Below are 20,385 nucleotides of genomic sequence, written 5' to 3'. Positions count from 1 at the left end.
GAAGTGTGGGGATCCATGGAAAAAAAAGAGAGGGATCCATGGAAACAGTAGAAAAGGCATAGATGTCCTACTCTTGGACTCAACTTTTTAAATGTCTAGGAATTGGCATCCAATCCCAATAAAGAGAAAGGACTTGGGAAAGTAGGCCTCATGTGATGCACTACATAGAGTTCTGCCACCGCTACAAGGAAAGGGGCATCCCCATGCTGATATTAAATCAGCAGGAACATGCCAGCCCCAGATCTTACTGTGCAGCGTCCTTGTCCCACTGCCAGGTTAGTGGGGCCAGCACGGGATTGGGCTTCAGCACTGGGTGGGAAATCTGGCTCAGTTCCAAACTAGCTGTGTAGTCCCAGGGAAGCAGGGGAACACTGTGAAGACTGTTTTCTCCTTGGGCAAATGGGAAGCATGAATCCTACCTACTTCAATGATCTAGAAGTCGTGCAAGAGAAATAGCAAGATATTGATTTCTTTGTGGAGAAGTAAATGATGTGTGCAAAGCACTTAAGACAGTTGCCCACCACAGTTTGAACTCATAGGCTCTCAAACCAGAAGACAATTTAACCAGAACCCATTCCAATTTTCTTCATTTAAATATCTGTTTATTGACTGCACATTTATCCAAATGCTTTGATATGCTCTTCTCTTATTCAAGGCCACTCTGAAATTCCCTTTCAACTTTGTCTCTGCCCAGCAAAGGTTCCCTCTTAGAGCAGCATAGCTTAGGTCTGGCAGCAAGCCTCTGTCACAAAGGTAGTAAGCAGGAAGCTGTATTGACATAATTTCTCTTTCCAACTGACATACACAATGTTCCTAGTTCCCCATGAAATGATCTCATTGAATTAATGGCACCTAGAACATAATCAAACCTGGCTTTTGCTTTCTAATTTGGTTGCAAATTTGTTCTACTTTTGTGAAAACTCTATAACAGCCTGCAACTGTGCCAACAACAACAACAAAAAAAATGAAGGTTGCATATTTATGTATATTGTTATCAGATTGGGAATACTATTTTATTTTTGCTAAAGGTTCAGAGGAAGTGTTCACATTAACAAGAAAGTCCTCCTGATTACAAAGATATGCAGTGGAGACTTGTGACCATGATGATGTGGGTTAATTATTAGTTTGATTCAAGCACTTTCCTTGAGTGAACTAACTTCCTTGGGGACATTTTGCCTGCCTTTTGAGCTACTATCTCCTAGTTAACAGAAAAATGGTTTTCATTTGATGTTTGGTTTGTGTGTATGTGCTAGTGTAAGTATAATTTAGAGCATTCTGTTATGTAGCACTAGAGGCCTAGTGCACGAACTCGTGCACCAGTGTGGTCTCTTGGCCTGGCCTGCGGGATGGGGCTGAAACCAGCTCACCAACATCCCCTGAGGCGTCCCAGATTGCAAGAGGGTACAGGCAAGGCTGAGGGACCCCACTGTGTGCAGGGCCGGGGCCAGGGAGGGACGCAGGAGGTTGGCCAGTCAGGGAGGAACCGTGGAAGGGCTCCAGGGCATGTCTGGCCATCTCACTCAGTACCAATTGGCCAGACCCCAGCAGCAAGCTAACCTACCAGTCAGACCATATGCCCCCCTGGTGGTCAATGTGCATCATAGCAAGCAGTTGAGCGGCCTTAGCATATCATTAGCATATTATGCTTTGATTGGTTGAATTCTGATGGGCCAACCAGACACTTAGTATATTAGGCTTTTATTATATAGGATATTAAATATGGGCATACATAGTACATTTTTTTCTTGATACTTAAGACATGAAATTAAAATGAAAAGTACTTTTTTAACTAGAAATGTCCTACCAACTTTCTTTCTTCCCTCCTCCTCTCTTCCTACTATTTTTATTGTTTAGGTATTGTCAATTTCAACACAAAGAAAATTTAGCAAAACATCTGGATTCTATTATTCTCTCAGTTGATTATATTTTATAATCTAAGAGTTTAAACTCTTTGATTGATTGGCCTGAAAATACAAAACCATCGAGATAAATAGAAGAAACATCTTAACTGTCAAGATGTTTATCAGTGACCATGGTGCTACTGCAGGACCACAATGCCAATATTAACACACCTCTAGAGCACCTACCAGGTGGAAGGAACTATGCTGATTATACTCTGAGTAGACAGGATACACATTAAAAAATAATAACACTGATGGAGGATAGCCTAGTAAATGATGTGTTAGTGACAGAAAATAATTTCCAGAGTTGGATGTTTTCATGGGCTAGAGTAGCCTAGGAAAATCTGAAAGTGGAGCTCACTATTAACTAGGCCTTGACATGTGAAATGAACTAAGAGAAGGAGACAGGAGACAGGGTGGGACTGCAGAAGGTATGTGTCCCTGAGTCAGCCATGAGGTCTGATTCACTTGGAAACTGGCTGTGCCATTTTCCAGTACTCACACAGTATCCCACTTAACCTCAGTTCACTCACATATAAACAGGGATGAATTTAGTCTTGTGGTGGTAGAAAGAGTAGAAGTAATCATGTAAAGTCATGGCATATAGTAGGAACTCAATAAATAATAGCTGGTTTTTATAACTGTGATAGAATAAATTAGAACAAGCATGAAGACCAATCCTTGGTAATTAGTTAGCTAGTGCTTACCTAATAATCAGTTAGGTTGTAATTATTTTAGGAAAACATCAAACACACTGAAAATAAATTTAAAAATTGGCATGATATTAAAAATTTGTTCTTAAAATTTTTATAATAATGATCCTGTGAATATGTACTTTCATGAGTCCTTATTATTTAGCAATACATATTGCAATATTTCAGATAAAGTGATAAGTTATCTGGCATTTGCTTCAAAATAATAAAGAAAGATAAGTGGGTGTGAGCATTTAGGTTAATTAAAAATGGCCATGAGTTGATAATTACTGAAGATAAATAATAGGTGCATAGCATTGTAAAATTCTTCTCTCTATCAGAGAGTTCAAATGATTTTCTTTTGTAGTAAAAAGTAAAAAAAAAAATAAATAAGTCCTCAGAAATGTAAATATTAGACAATTTTATCAAGTTTTTTTCACAACTAGTAAAGTGTAAGCTAAATATACATATTACTTTTCACTGAAATTCTATTACTAAGGAAATAATTTATTAATGTGTTTATCACAGAACTAGAGGCCTGGTGCATGAAATTCGTGTGTGTGTGTGTGTGTGGGGGGAGGTGTTCCTCATCCCAGCCTGTACTTTCTGCAATCTGGGACCCCTCGAAGGCTGTCCAACTGTTCATTTAAGCCCAATCCACTGCCCATTTGGGCCTGATCCCAGGGATCAGGCCTAAACGAGCAGTCAGACATCCCTCTCACAATCCAGGACTGCTGGCTCCCAACTGCTCACCTACCTGCCTGCCTGATTGCCCCATATCGCTTCTGCCTGCCAGCCTGATCATCCCTAACCACTCTCTTGCCAGCCTGACCAATGCCTAACTGCTCCCCTGCCGGCCCGATTGCCCCTAAATGCCCTCCCCTGCTAGCCTGATTGCCCACAACTTTCCTCCCCTGCTGGCCATCTTGTGGCGGCCATCTTGTGTCCACATGGGGGCAGCCATCTTTGACTGCATGGGGGCGGCCATCTTGTGAGTTGGAGTGATGGTCAATTTGCATATTACCTTTTTATTATATAGGATTATCTATGTGCAAACACTGGAATAATCTAAAATTCCAAAATATAAAAGCAACTATTTAGTGATACTCTGAAGGTCAGGCATCATCCCAAGTGCTTTGTGAAGTGCTCAGTGCATATGCACCACAAACCTCTGTGAAGAATTTTTGAATTGTCCACACTTTTTACATTTATAGGTGTGAAAACCAGGAATCATAAGGTTGAGCTACACAACCATTGTCCTATCTGTAGATTCTGGATGAGCCAGAATCTGAACACCAGCAGATCTGGAGGTAGAGTCCCACTATTGCTAAGGTAAGCTCTGGTGGTAGGATTGCTTAAACAAGCAGGAACCATTCCACCAGATGGAATATTCTGCAACATTAAGACTTATAAATTATATAAGAATGTCTACTAAATGAATAACAAAATTCAGGATATAAAATGTAATGGACAGACATCTCAGCTACATTGAATGCAAAGAAAAGAAATAGAAGGAAATTGGATTTTCTTTTTAATTGTTGTCTTTGAGTAGATTGGCTTTTCATTTTTCTAGATTTCCAAATGTGTTACCAATTAGAATTCAAAATATCTTATCTAATATTTTTAATTTAAAATAACTTGAATGATAATATGACAGTCATACCCAGGTTGTTTAAACAATGGTGGGGATAAAGGCGGGGTAAAGACAAGCACACATCAAAAATGGTGTTGGAACATCTGGACATACACATGCAAAACAATGAAGTTGGACCCCTGCCTCACACCATATAAAAATTAATTCAAAATGGATCCAAGGCTGAATGTAATATCTAAAATTATAAAACACTTAGAAGAAACTAGAGGCATAACTCTTCATGGCCTTAGATTGACAATGATTTCTTAGATATAACTCCCAAAGCACAAGCCACAAAAGAAAAAAGATAGATAAATTATTCATCAAAATGAAAAAGACACACCAAACTTTTGTACTTAAAAGATACTACCAAGAAACTGAAAAATGGAGAAAACATTTGCAAATCATATATCTAATAGAAAAATTATATTCAGAATATACAAAGAATTCCTACAACTGCACAATTAAAAAAGCAAAAATAAAAATCAGCAAGATGTTTGAATAGATATTTCACCAAAGAAGATATACACATGGGTAATAAGTACATAAAAATATGTTCAATTTTAGTAGTCATTAAGAAAATGCAAATCAAAACCACAGTGAAATCTCATTTCACTTGTTTACAACAGTATTATCAAAAAGGCAGACAACGTGTTGGTGAGGATGTGGAGAAGTCAGAATCTTCATATTTTGCTGGTGAGAGTGTAAAATAGAGCATCCACTTTGAAAAACAGTTTGCAAGTTCCTCAAAAAGTTAAACATATGGTTACAATATGACCCATCAATCCCACCTCTAGGTTCATGTGCAAGGGACTAGACAACGTAAGTTCATACAAAATCATGTACAGGAATGTTACTAGCACTATTATTCATAATACTACACACACATACAAATACAAAGAGGAATATCCCAAACTATCAACTGATAAACAGATAAATGAAATGTGATGCTTCCAGAGTCTGAAATATTCATTGGGAAATAAAAAAAATAAAGTACTGAAAAATTCTACAACATAGATGAACATTGAAAACATGCTAAGTGAGAGGAAGCAGACTTCAAAAAGCTATATATTGCATGATTCTATTTATATGAAATATTCAGAATAGGCCATCCATAGTGACAGAAAGTCGATTAGTAATTTCCAAGAACTGGGGAGAGAGGTTGGTGGGGAATTTCTACTAATGGGTATAAGATTCTTTGCAGATAATGATGAAAATAGTCTGAAATTAGATAGTGATGATGGTTGCACAACTTCATTAATATGCTAAAATCCCATGAATTGTACAAATTAAAAAATGCATTATCATGGTATATAAATTATATATCAATTATTTTCAAAAAGAAGCACAAAAAACTACATATTTGATTCCTATTGCCACATTATTGTATAGAATTAAATTAGGATCATATAGGGGGAAAAGGAGCCTAAAAGATGGTTGTACCTCCATCTCTGACATTTATTAGCAAGTCACTAAACCTCTGTGACCATCAGTGTTTTCATAAGTTAAATTCAGATATTACCATCCTCCTTACTAGGCTGGGGAATAAGAATAAATGTTTCGGTCAATAATTACAAACTATGGATAAATCTCCCTAATTCTACCCCAGATATTTCCAGTATTTGTGCACCCTGAAATACACATGCCATAGTAAGTTTGCACAGAAGACTGCTCCAATAGAAAGACATTTTGTCCAGGACCACTGGTAGCTAATGGCTCCATTTCAGTTCCATGCCATGTTTCCCAAAGGCAATTGGCATGGCTGATAGACTTGGTAAAAAGGTTCATCTTATAGACTTGGGGACTGCTGAATATAAAGAGAATTATTTCCTTATATTTAAGAGATGGGCAGGGGGAGTTTGAAGATAGTGAAATATGAAACGAGCTGAAAGGCTAAGCACATATTTATGTATTTTGCTTATAGATCAAAATAAGAAGTGGGGAGCGAGCGCAGAGGATAATCCAACAAATTTAGTCAAATGATACAGTGAATGAACAGTAGATAATTCATAGGAGCTTCTTCAGAGAAAGGAGCCAATGAAAAATTAGGCCACATTCAGAACAATATGATTTATGAGATATTTGAACAATGTCCCTGGAAAAATGCAGAGGTCTACAATTTTTTTTTTTTTCAAATAGAAGTTTGGCTATAGATTCCGTAAAACAAAGCCAGGATACTTAGTGCTGTCACCTGGTAGTGTTCATTCTGTATTTGCTTCTTCTAGCATGTAGAACCAGTTTGAGGTTGGCATTCACATTTTTCAGGAAAGGTGTTCAGAAACCTCCCGAGAAGCACGTTGCTTCCTTTTCTACAATAGGGGCCTATCTGATGGACCCTGTTTTATTTCAAGCTCTAATGTAGGGCACTCTGTTGGCCCTACAATTTGTACAATTACTTTTCTTCCAAAGAGCACGATGTTCTCCAGCACTGACAAGCAAGTAATTCATACTAACTTGGCGGTGCAGTTGGATGGAAAGTATGAATTATAGATTCTCTGAAGACAATCACGGGTGCTTCTGTCCATAATGTTTTTAAATTCCAACAGGAAGTTGGATTAAATAAAGCATTGTTTGGCATTGGGGCTTGAGAAATATGTTTTAATGAATTAACAAGACTTTTCATAACTGTCATCATTGTTTGAATATAAGTGGTGTTTAAAATGGTGGTTAAAACACTTTATTTTGATAATTTAAATGCTGCTCTTTTTCAAAATTATTATTTTTTAAAAGTAAATGACTGCATTCAACATTATTTTTTATTAGTTTCATATGTACAGCATAATGGTTAGCCAATCATACACTTTAAAAAGTGTTCCCCCTAATATTCCTGTATCCAATGGGCACCATACATAGTTATTAAAGTATTATTGACTACACTGGAGGCCCTATGTACGAAATCCGTGCAAGGGTAAACCTTCCTTCCCCTGGCTGCTAGCACCAGCTTTCTTCTGGCTGCTGGAACCTGGGACACAGGCTTCCCCCAGCTGCAGGCAGCCAGCCCCGCCCCCTGCCCACACCTGCAGCCTTTGCCTGGGGCTGCCTGTATCTGCTGCCATCCTCCTTCCTTCCCGATTGATCTCTCAGCCAGCCAGTAGCCTGGGTCTCCCTCTGCAGGGTAATCGTGGGGTGATGGTGGGGGCCCTCCTGACCAATTGCATCGCACCCACCTTGGCTGGCCTGGCACCAATGCCTGTCATAGTGTGGTCGTCCTCAGGGTCGTTCTGCTGTTTCGCTGTTTTGCTGTTTGGCCATTTGGTTTATTTGCATATTATGCTTTTACTATTACAGATTATACACTGAGTGGCCAGATTATTATGATCTCTGAATGGATAATAATCTGGCCACTCAATGTGTGTGTGTGTGTGTGTGTGTGTATATATACATATATATTTTTATAAATATATATATACATATATATTTTTATAAATATATATATATATATATATATATATATTTTAGAGGCCCGGTGCATGAATTCGTGCATGGGTGGCCAGGGGGAGGGGACATGGGCGGTTGGCCAGCTTGCTTGCTGGTCGAACTCCTGGTTGAGGGGACAATTTGCATATTAGCCTTTTATTATATAGGATATACACTGAGTGGCCAGATTATTATGCATTCAGGGATCATAATAATCTGGCCACTCAGTGTATATATGTATATGCTACTTTACATTCCCATAAATATTTTGTAATTTCCAATCTCTATTTATCAATCCACTCACATTTTTCACCCAGTCCACAACTCCCCTCCCATCTGGCAACCATCAGTCTGTTATCTGTATCTACAAGTCTATTTCTGTTTTGTTTTTTATTTATATTATTCTTTAGATTCCAGATATAATTGAAATCATGTGGTATTTTTCTTTCTTTGACTGAATTATTTAACTTATATAATTCCTTCTAGATCCATTTATGCTGTCACAAATGGTAATATTGTGTTCTTTTTTAAAAATATATATTTTTATTGATTTGAGAGAGGAAGCGAGAAGGGAAAGGGAGAGAGAGATAGAAACATCAATGATGAGAGAGAATAATTGATCAGCTGCTTCCTGCATACCCCACACTGGGGATCAAGCCCACAACTGGGCCTGTACCCTGACCTGGAATCAAACTGTGACCTCCTGGTTCATTGGTCGATGCTCAACCACTGAACAACACCAGCTGGGCAGGATTGTGTTCTTTTTAATAGTCAAGTGATATTTCATTGTATATATGTACAACAGCTTTTTTATTCACTTGTCTATTTTCTTGGGCTGCTTTCATAGCTTGGCTACTGTGTAAATAACCCTGTAATGAACATAGGGGTGCATATATTCTTTCAAATTAGTGTGTTGGGTTCCTTTGTCTATATACCAGAAATGGAATTGCTAGGTCATTAAATATTTCCAAATTTAATTTTTTGAGGAAACTCCATGCTGTTTTCCACAGTGGCTGTACCAATCTGCATTCCCATCAACATGAGGACTTTTTCTCCACATCCTTGCCAATACTTATTGTTTGTTGATTTTTTGATAATCATTCTGACAGATGTGAGGTGCTATCAGTTTGTGGCAAAGTGTGACCCTTTGGTGCATAGGACGATGCTCCAACCAACTGAGCCACACCAGCCAGGCTTAGTTATATGAGTACTTTATAAATTTTGGATGTTAACCCTTTATCAGATGTATCATGGGAAAATATGTTCTTCCATTTGGTGGGTTATCTTTTCATTTTATTGATGGTTTCCTTTGTTGTGCAAAAATCTTTTGGTTTTATGTAGTTCCATTTGTTTATTTTTTCTTAGTTTCCCTTGCCCAAAAGTTATATCAGAAAAACAATGTTACTGAGCGAAGCATCTGAGATTTTTACTGCCTATGTTTTCTTCTAGTATTTTATGGTATCAAATCTTATATTTAAGTCTTTAATCCATTTGAGTTTATTCTTGTATATGGTGTAAGAAGGTGGTCTAATTTTTTTAATTGTTGTTTGTTTTTGTTTTTGTTTTGCATGTATCTGTTCAACTTTTCCAATACTATTTATTGTATAGAATGTCTTTACCCCATTATATTCTTGCTTTCTTTGTCAAATAGCAATTGACCATAGAAGCATGTGTTTATTTCTGGGTTCTCTATTCTGTTCCATTGGTCTATAGGCCTATTTTTGCGCCAGTGCAATGCTGTTTTGATTACTATGGCCTTGTGGTATGATTCCTCCATTTATGTTCTTCTTTCTTAAGATTGCTATGGCTATTCAGGGTCTTTTGCGGTTCCATATATATATATATTTTTTTTAATTATTTGTCCTAGTTCTGTGAAATACACCATTGATATTTTGTTGGGAATTGCTTCAAATCTGTAGATTGCTTTGGGTAGTATGGATATTTTAATAATGCTAACTTTTTTTTTTCATGATCATTGTATATGCTTCCATTTATTTATATCTTCTTCAACTTCTTTCTTCAATGTCTTATAATTTTCTGAGTAGAGATCCTTTATATTCTTGATTAAATTTATTCCTAGGTATTATTTTTTAATGCAACTAAAATGGGATTATCTTCTTTGTTTCTTTTTGATAGTTCATAATTGATGTATAAAAATGATTTCTGGAGATTTATTTTGTATCCTGCTAATTTACTAAATTTATTTATTAGTTCCATATATTTTTGTTGTTGTTGTTAATGTTCACATGAGGATATTTCTTCCATTGCTTTTCAGAGAGAGTGGAAGGGAGTTGTGGGGAGAGAGAGAAACATTAATGTGAGAGAGACACATCCATCAGTTGTCTTCTGCATGTTCCCCGCCAGGGGCAGGGAGTGAAACCACAACCCATGTCCCTGACCTGGAAATGAACCCAGGACTCACCCATGCTCAGGCTGACACTACAACCACTGAGCAACACCAGCCAGGCATCCACATTTTTAGAGTGAAATATTTTGTGTTCTCTTGTTATAGTATCCTGACATATGCAAATAATGACAGTTTTTCTTCTTCCTTTCCAATTTGCATGCCTTTTATTTCTTCTTGTTGTTTTATTGCTGTGACTAGGACTTATAATACTATGTTGACTAAGAGTGGTGAGAGTGACAACCCTGTCTTGTTCCCAATTTTAAGGGAAATGTTTCTGGTATTTTTTTGTGCCATTGAGTATGATGTTGACTGTGTGTTTGTCATATATGATTTTTATTATGTTGAGGTATGGTCCCACTATTCCCGGTTTGCTGAGAGTTTTTATTATAAATAAAAGGAGGCAAAATTTTATCAAATTCTTTCTCTGCATCTATTCATATGATCAGGTGATTTTTAGCTTTCATTTTGTTTACTTAGTGTATCATGTTAACTGATTTGCAGATATTGTAACCAATGTTGCATCTCAGCTATAAATGCCACTTGGTTATGGTATATGAACTTTTTAATGTATTAGCTGGTTTATTAATATTTTGTTGAGGATTTTAGCATCTGTGTTCAACAAGGATACTGGCCTATAGTTTTCTTTCTTTGTAGTGACATCTAGTTTTGGAATTAGGGTAATGCTTGGAAGTCTTCCCTCCTCTTGAATAGTTTAGAATAGTTTGAGAAGAATAGATATTAGTTCTTCTTTGAATGTTTGGTAAAATTTTCCTGTGAAGCTATTTGTTCAGGACTTTTGTTTGTTGTGTTTTTTTTTTTTTATTACTGCTTCAATTTCATTAATTACTAGGGGCCTGGTGCATGAATTTGTGCACCTTGAAAGGACCTGTGGACCACTAGGCTGCAGTGGGCACAGGGGTGGGTCTTGGCCCATCCTCCAGGCCCCCGGTCCCTCTCTGCTGACAGCCCTGCTCCCGCCGTCGCTGCTCCCAGGCACTGACAGCGCTGGCCTTGCTTGCACCCGCTGACAGCATGGAGCAATGGGGGCCAGCGCTAACAGTGGGTGTGAGAGGTAGCCTCTGCCCCGATCAGCCCTCAGGAGCAAGGGGAGGTGGAGAAGCCCTCAGGGGCGATTGGGGCCAGCAGCCATAGCTCGCACCCACTGACGGCGCTGAGTGGTCAGGACCAACGCTGGGTGCCAGCAGCCAGAAGCAGGTGTGAGCTATCCCTCTGGCACTGGCAGCGGGTGCGAGAGGGGCCAGTGCCAGCAGCAGGTGCGAGCGTCAGGTGGGACCACGACAAGTGGGAGCAAAGAATTTTCAGTAACCACCAGAGGCTTGCCCCAGTGAGAACAACCTGTGCCCCACCTTGGCCTGGCGCCCCCACTCACCTGCTCCACCATCCTGCCGTGGCAGATGCCCACCATGTTCCACTCTCTGCCACCTGCTGCCAAAGCACACCGTGTTCTGTGTGTGCCCCTGGTGGTCAGCACACGTCATAGCAACCAGTTGTTTGGTTTTTTGGTTGTTCTCCCTTTTGGTCTATTTGCATATTAGGGTTTTATATAGAGAGATAATCAGTCTGTTCAGATTTTCTGATTCTTCTTGATTCAATTTTAGAAAATTGCATATTTCTAGAAATTTATCCATTAGTTCAGTGGTCTGCAAACTGCAGCTTGTGAGCCACATGCGGCCCTTTGGCCCCTTGAGTGTGGTTCTTCCACAAAAACACCATGGCCTGGGCCAGTCTATTTTGAAGAAGTGGCGTTAGAAGAAGTTTAAGTTTAAAAAATTTGGCTCTCAAAAGAAATTTCAATCATTGCATTGTTGATATTTGGCTCTGTTGACTAATGAGTTTGCCGACCTCTGCATTAGTCCAATTTCTTGGCATATAGCTGTTTGTAATATTTTCTTACTATTCTTTATTGTTGTGTTGTCAGTTGTTACTTGTCCTCTTTCATTTCTGATTTTATTTATGTGGATCGACTGTCCTTTCATGTTAAAAAGTCTCACTAAAAGTTTATCAATCTTGTTTATCTTTTCAAAGAACCAGCTCTTGGTTTCATTGATCTTTTGTATTGCTTTTTAGACTCTTTTTTGCTTATTTTTGCTCTGGTCTTTATTATTTTCCTTTCTTGTACTCTCTTGGGGCTTTGTTTGTTGTTGTTTCATTAGTTCTATTAAGTGTAAAGTTGAACACCTTATCTTAAGAATAAAATTTTTCTTATTTCTTGAGGTAGGCCTGAAATGCTGTTAATTTTCTTCTTAGGACTGCTTTTGCCATGTCCCATAGAATTTGAGTTTTTTTTTTTTTTTCATTTGTTTCCAGGTATCTTTTAATTTCTTCCTTGATTTCACTGTTAACCTATCCATTGTTTACTAACATGTTCTTTAGCCTCCTTTTCTTTGTGGGTTTTTATGTTTTTGTTTTTTTTTTTCTTCTGATAAATTTTGAGTTTCAAAACATTATGGTCAGAGAAGATGCTTAATATGATTTCAATCTTCTTAAATTTATTGAGATTTGTTTTTGTATCCTAACATGTGGCCTACCCTAGAAAATGCTCTATGTGCAGTTGAAAAGAATGTATACTCTGCTGTTTTGGGGTAAAATGCTCTGAAGATATAAATAAAAATAATCTAATCTAGTGTGTCATTTAAGGTCATTATTTTCTTGTTGATTTTCTGTTTCTAAGAGCTATTTATTGATGTCAGTGTAGTGTTAAATTCCCTGCTATCATTGTATTACTGTTTCTATCTCTCTTTATGTCCATCAAGATTTGCTTTGTATATTTAGGTGCTCCTATGTTGGGCATATACTAGTATATGTTTACAAGGGGTATATCCTCTTCTTGGATTGTACTCTTTATTATTATGTAGTTTCTTCTTTGTATCTTACTATAACCTTTGTTGTAAAATCTATTTTGTGTGATATAAGTATTGCTATCCCAGATTTATATTTTCATCTACATTTGCATGAAATATATATTTACTAGAGGCCTGATGCATGAAATTCGTGCACGGGGCTGTGTGTCCCTCAGCCCAGCCTGCACCGTCTCCAATCTGGACTAGCACAATCCAGGACTGCTGGCTCCCAAGTGTTCGCCTGCCTGCCTTCCTGATTGCCCCTAACAACTTCTGCCTGCCAGCCTGATCATTCCCTAACCAATCCCCTGCCAGCCTGATTGATGCCTAACTGCTCCCCTGCCAACCTGTTTGCCCCTAATTGCCCTCCCCTGCAGGCCTGGTCCCCCCAACTGCCCTTCCCTGTAGGCCCGGTTGCCCCCAACTTCCCTCCTCTGCCTGCCTGGTAACCTCTAACTGCCCTCCCCTGCAGACTTGATTGTCCCCAACTGCCCTCCCTTGCAGTCCTGGTCCCTCCCAAATGCCCTCCCTTGCTGGCCTGATCACCCACAACTGCCCTCCCTTGCAGGGCTGGTCCCTCCCAACTGCCCTCGCCTACTTGCCATCTTGTGTCCACATGGGGGAAGCCATCTTTGACCACATCGGGGCAGCCATCTTGTGTGTTGGAGTGATGGTCAATTTGCATATTACTCTTTTATTAGATAGAATAGAGGTCTGGTCCATTGGTGGGGGCTGGCTGGTTTGCCCTGAAGGGTGTTCCGGATCAGGGTGGGGGTTCCCATGGGGCATGGGGCAACCTGGGCGAGAGGCCTGTGGTGGTTTGCAGGCCAGCCACGTCCCCCAGTGACCCAAGAGGAGGCCCTGGTATCTGGGATTTATTTATATTTTATAATTGAAACTTTGTAGCCTTGAGTGGAGCCAAGCCTCCTGCTTGCTCCGTGGCTGCAGCCATTTTTGTTGAGATTTATTTATCTTTTATAATTGAAACTTTGTAGCCTTGAGTGGAGGCCTGGGCCAGCCAGGGTGTGCGGAAAGCTTGGCTTCCTCCATTGCAGGGGAAACCCACACCTCTTGCTCACTCCGTGGATGCAGCCATCTTAGTTGGGTTACTTTGCATACTCACTCCTGATTGGCTGGTGGGTGTGGCTTGTGGGTGTAGTGGAGTGATGGTTGATTTGCATATTACTATTTTATTAGATAGGATGTCCCTTTAATTTTAGTCTGTGTGTGTCTGTCATCCTGAGTTGGGTCTCTTGCAGATAACATTATATATGGGTCTTGTTTTCTTATTCATTTAGTTATCCTATGTCTTTTGATTGGAGCATTTAAACTGATTTAAAGTGATTATTGATAGGTACATATTTATTTCCATTTCATTCTTTATAACTATATTCCTCTTTTTTTCTTTTTTCTTACAGAAGATTCTTTAACATTTCTTGTAATATTGGTTTTGTGGTAAAAAACTCATAGCTTCTTCTTGTCTGGGAACCTCTTTCATTCTTCTTCCATCTTAATGATAGCCTTGCTGGGTAAAGTAATCTTGGTTGTAGGTCCTTGTTTTTCATCACTTTTAATATTTCATACCTCTCTTTACTGGCCTGTTGAAAAATAACTCTGTTGAGAAATCAGCTGACAGTCTTATGGGAGCTCTCTTGTAGCTAACTAACTGCCTTTCTCTTACTACTTTTAAGATTCACCCTTTGTCTTTAAACTTGCCATTTTAATTATAATATGTCTTGGTGTGATGCCCTTTGGGTCCATCTTGTTGGAACTCTGCACTTCATGGACTTTTGTGTCTTTTTCTTTCACCAGGTTAGGGAATTTTTCAGCCATTATTTTTTCAAGTAGTTTCTCAATCCTCTGCTCTCTCTTTTCTCCTTCTGGCACCTCTATGATGAAGATGTTATTGCAATCCATGTTCTCTGAAAGGTCATTTCAACTATCTTCAGTTTTTGTATTCTTTTTTTTTTTTTCATACTCTGATGGTTATTTTATGCTACCCTGTCTGCCAAGTCATGGATTTGATACTCTGATTTATGTAATCCAATGTTTATTTCTTCTAGTGTATTGTTCATTTTAAGTATTGTGTACTTAGTTTCTGACTGGTTCTTTGATGGTTTCTATGTTGTTTTTCACACTGTTAACATTCTTACTAAATTCCTTGAGCATTCTTTTAACCAATTTTTGAACTTTATATCTGGTAAATTGCTTGCCTCCATTTCATTTATATGTTTTTTTTCTGGAAATTTATCCTTTTCTTTTATTTGGGGAATGTTTCTTTGTCTCTCCATTTGGCTATCTCTTTGTGTCCATTTCTGTTAGTAGGTAAATTTTCTGTATCACAGTTTTATTATAGTGGCTTATGTAGTAGGTATGTTTTGGGATCCAGTAGTGTGATCTTTCGAATTACCTGTGCTGTGTGCTCTAAGAATGTCCCTTGTGTGGGTTATATGAATCCTCCAGTTGTAATTGAATCTTGATTGCTAATGGACCATTCATGTGTGATGTCAACTGTCATGCTGAGTGATTTTGAGGATTAACTATGACCACAGTGTACAACCTGTTGTGCAGGTGTTGACCACACAAAGCAGAATTCACCTTAGCAGGTTCTAGTGCCTCCTGAGATGTCCCTTTGGATGTGCCTTTTGTGTAGCTAATTGGATATTGCTCATAGGTTGTCTGACACTTGCCACAAAGTATTTAGATTTGGGGGCTTTTTGGGAGGGACAGTGCTGCAGGTCAATGTCAGATGCTCTTATGACTGGCTCTGGCCTACCTGTTTGGATCTGCCAAGCAATCCGCAGTTTATGGTTGCCTCTGTTGGGCCTGGGTGTGTGTGAAAAGGACCAAATTGTACACCAAGGCCAGCTTTGCCCAGCACCAGCCCAGGGCCAGGTCATCCAAAGGCTCAAATCACCCCAAGATCCTCCTCCACCTGCCTCTTCCTGGTGGCTGCCTGTTAGGCTGAGTTACTGAAAGAGCCCCTGATAGTACCCAAATTGCAAGAAGTTGATTCTCAGTGAGTTGACAAATAGGGTGTGTTGTTCACCAGATTGATACAGATTCAAACTGAGTACCAGTGCTGGGTCTGAGGCTCCTCAGCAAACGTCCAAGGGTAGCTGCCACCTGTCAGGTGTCCAAAGACCTTTGCGGTGTGGCAGGGTCTCAGGGAGTCATCAGGGTGAGACCAGTAGTGTTTATCAGGTACAAATAGACCAAGATTTGGCCATGTGAAGTAAGGACTCTGCACTGGTCATATGTGTGAGAGAAATACAGCCCCCATCCTAGAGCCACAGAGCTCAGTCACTGACACTGAATCCTCCCAGTCTTCTACACGCAGAGTCCAGGCAGTTGACTCCTCCATAGGGCATGAGCTTCGAAGGCTGGAGTGAAAGGGAGTCTGGAAGCTGATGCCATATGTAATGGAGTACTTCACTCAAGAAAGATGTCATCTGCCATTTAGGTGAAGCACTCAGCATAGGGATCCTGGTAGTTGTCCATTCAGCACTCTCCCTAGAGCCACAAATGCCAATCTCTTCTCACATGACTCCATTCTGCTCTTTCCTCCTTCCACTGGAGCCCAGGGTGAGTGTTTGCAAATGATATTTTGTGTGTTGTCCCTTTAAAAGGGTCCCTGGGTCTCTAGAAGACTCCTAACTTTTTTTTTTTTTTGTCTCTCTCTGTGTGTGTGTGTGTGTGTGTGTGTGTGTGTGTGTGTGTGTGTGTGTGTGTGAGAGAGAGACTGGAACCTCGCTGATTTTGCAGCCCGGTGTTATCTAAGGGCCTTTTCCTGGCTTTGGTGCTCTTGGGAGCCTGGTGTGGAGTTGAGATCCCACACTCCTCAGGGAGCACCTTTGCAGCTGAGATACCCCTCCCAATTTTCAGTTGCAACCTGTGGTAGCAGGGTCAGCCCTTTTCTTGCCACCTTTAATGTGATTTCTTCTTAAATCCTTTATTGTAAGACTTCTCTTCAGCTAATCTTTAGTTGGTTATTTAGGTTTATTTTTCTATATTTTATTTGTAATTCCAGTATGGCCCTGGAGGGGGTGAGTGTAGCTTTCACCTATTCCACCACTATCTTGGATCTCTCTCTAAACTTTGCGCTTGAAAAATTATTTTTTTTGTTATTTACTTAACAAATACTTTATCCATAAAATAAGCTTAAACATTCTGCAAAGACAGATAGTTGACCAAATCTTTCATCATTCTATTTAAAAAATACTTATGCATTTACAATGAAAATGTGATTTTACATTTTGCAGCATTACCTTGGATTCATCTAGGTAATTTACATCATTACTGTCATTCCTTGTCTAAGGTGTGTATCCATCATGCTTAGCTTTTGTCAATGCAATTAATTAATAAAATTCAGAGGGGGTGTTGTAAAGCATCAGGACTGGACTTTTGACTGCTCTGTTCTATTTCAGTCCCCTGATGAACTAAATATGAGTATCTGTGGAGGACTTTTAAAGACTCAAACCCCAATTATGTCACCTGTATAATAGGGATATTTTATTAAATACAAGATACTGATTTTACTAACTTATCTCTACTAAACTTATTATAAAAATTACTTAGAATTGCTTAAGAGTATATAAGGTTCCTCCAGGGCTAGATTCTATGAGTCTTTATTTTTTTAAAAACATGTTTTTCTTGATTTCAGAGAGAAGGAGAGAGGGAGAAGAGAAAGAAACATCATTAATGAGAGGGAATCATTGATCAGTGCACCCCACACTGGCGATTGAGACCACAACCCAAGTATGTACCCTGACTGGGAATCAAACTGTGATCTCCTGGTTCATAGGTCCATGCTCAACCACTGAGCCATGCTGACTAGGCTATGAGTCTTTAATTATATTATGGACTGGATAATTGGAACTGGTAAGTTCAGTGCATCCTTCATGATTCAGGTGACCCAACATAAGTGAGAGTCAACTTTTCCCAGTGCTCATCTGACTCTTGGCCATGGTGAGCCTATTTGCTTATTACTATCCATTCAGTACAATTTCACTGTCAGGGTCCATACACAGTGACAATGACTCTATGTAATTATGTTGAGGAGATATGTGGAGTCTCTTAAAAGAGAAAAAATGAGGAATACTAAGTGATGGATTGAGAATTCTTCATGGTGAAGGAATAATATGATTTGGCCATAGGCTGTAGTTACTACTACATGGTACATTGAAAAACAAACATGACTAGTGTACCTTTTTTACAAAAGGGTCCTTCATATGGTGAATTGGTGCAATCACAGAAGTATCCACTGCGCTTCTCCACACACTTGCCCCCATTGTGGCAGATGCTGCCATAACTACTGCAATGGCCTGGGCATCCTGGTCGGACTCCAGATGTGACCTTGGCCCGCTCCTCCAGGTCCAGTTTCTGCCCATTCAAGTGTAAGGAGCGTATGCATCCTAGAAAGCCTTTCTGTTTTGATGATGTTCCTCCTAAGTGATGAAAAACAAAAGAAAAAAATAAGGGATCACAAGGTTCAGATTTTTTAATTTTAATTTTGGCGTTCATAATAGTCAAATATTGTTCTGTTGTGAAATTTTTCATTAAAGTTTCTATAGAGAATTAGAAATTTAAAGAGTCTAGGGGAAATGCATGGCCTTTTCAGGCTGGGAGAAACACTCCTCCCACCCTCCCACTCCCATGTACACACACCCAAAAATTGCTTTTAAAATGTTATCGTTCATGTGGAATCCTGTACTGTACATATTTAAGGTAGAACCTTCAAGATTAAAGACTTTTCATGCTCCTTGCAAATGAAATAAAATGTGTTTGTCGTCTACTGCAAACATTTATCTGAAGTGGAACACACAGAGGGAAATTGTGCCTCTGGCAAAGTTAGAAGCGAGCTGTTAAGACTCCTGGAGTTAGAAACTGCAAAAGCATTGCAGTGCTTATGGACTAGAAAGAGGTGGACTTTAGGACAAGACAGACATGGAGTCCAACTCCATGTTACTAGGTGATCCACCACTGACTCACATGAACCCCCCACTGGTTTGTAAAATAAGAATGAGTCTATTTCGTGTGTATATAGTAAAGCTTAGTGAAGATATAGTACTTCCTCAAACTCTGCTCTTTGTTACCCCTTCTCTTGAACCCTCACAATGGTATATACATATTGATCTCAGAGATTACCCTCAAATTGTTATTTGGATGACAAATTTCTTCTGCTGGAATACAGAAAAGGATTGCAAGCCAACTTTCAGCTGAGGGCATATCTTAAAGGTTTCAGAGACAACCACAATGTTCATTGCAAATTATCTATCAACAGAATGAATCAAAGATACAGAATGTTTTGTTACTATTTGAAACCCAGGATTCTATTAGCCTAAACTTCTAATATCAGAAATATGCCATTTGAGAAACAAAAAGCAAACATTAAGCTAAATCCCATCAGCAGATATTTATTTTGTGTTGAGAATTCTGGAAGGTCCCAGAGAAAGTGTATGTCTGGCATTAAAGAACCTAAATTCCATTCTAAATGAAATGCTTTCAGCTCAAATCCATGCGTAGAGGTAGTTGGAGGGCACTCAGGTCTTCCAGGTGTACATGGAGTACTACTGGAGAGGAGAAGGTGTGTTGGAGAACAAAGCCTGCCTGCCATTTATTTCTGTGTAAGTCATCTCTGGTTTCTGAGCCTCATTTATTTCTAGTCCTTCATATTGCAACCTCATTAAATCTTGGTCTAGCAAATGACCAGATAAAAATATATTCCCACTAAGGTGGGTACAGATATGAATTCCAAATGTGGGAATATACATGTTCAACAAGAAACAAAGCTGGGTATGTTAAAAAAATTAATATGAAATGTAACATTTTCTGGCATCAGTTAGCTTGGCAGGGTGGACAAGCAAATAATTGGAAATGGGGATGGTGGCAATATAAGGTAGAAGCAGGGAGAGTTCGTCCTTCCCTGAACCACACCAGCTCATCAGACATGAAAATATATGTATGTCAGTCACTATCTGCACCTAAAGACAGAATGTTCCTAAAGGATTGATCTGGTCTCTTATCCTGAAGGAATAATAAAACTCCACTGTATTTTCAGTTCTGGTAAGTGATACCCACGTTGGCCATGAGGTCAAACCCAAATTGCATTCTCCTGTCTGTCTCAATTTTAGTGATTAAATCTCCTTTAACCACAGGATAAATCAATTGTAAATACAGCAGATCATAGAGGAAGATTCATTCTTTCTTTCCTGGAGATTGTGTAGAATAAAGAGGACAGGACTTAGGCAGTCCAATGTTTTGTTCTATTTTTCCTCATATTGTAGTCACTCCCTGTGATGGAATTAAATAACTCTTCATATGTCTTGTTAGTGCTATTTTTCTTCAGCAGAGGTGGAGAATGCAGGATCTATTGCCCCCCCCTTTTTTTTTCTTTTTTTTTTTGCATGTGACTCAGCCTACAAGTATATAAATGGAAAAGGCGGCTGTGGTGGTTTCTCTGGCAGACATGCAC

At 39.1% G+C, this 20,385-nt stretch overlaps 1 protein-coding gene across 2 annotated transcripts in view; it reads right to left on the bottom strand.

The window, feature by feature from the left end:
• The window catches only part of CNTNAP5 (contactin associated protein family member 5), an 864,792-nt gene that overhangs the window by 126,455 nt on the left and 717,952 nt on the right, over positions 1–20,385 (bottom strand). For both annotated transcript variants that reach the window (XM_028133206.2, XM_054723360.1), the window contains exon 18: positions 18,119–18,358. In XM_028133206.2, coding sequence (XP_027989007.2) covers positions 18,119–18,358 — 240 coding nt within the window. The remainder of the gene's footprint in view (positions 1–18,118; positions 18,359–20,385) is intronic.

Source organism: Eptesicus fuscus, chromosome 11, assembly GCF_027574615.1.
Source record: "Eptesicus fuscus isolate TK198812 chromosome 11, DD_ASM_mEF_20220401, whole genome shotgun sequence".
In the NCBI taxonomy this organism is placed as follows: domain Eukaryota; kingdom Metazoa; phylum Chordata; class Mammalia; order Chiroptera; family Vespertilionidae; genus Eptesicus; species Eptesicus fuscus.
Note: the sequence above shows the minus strand (reverse complement) of the source record. Positions and strands in the feature narration are given on the sequence as shown.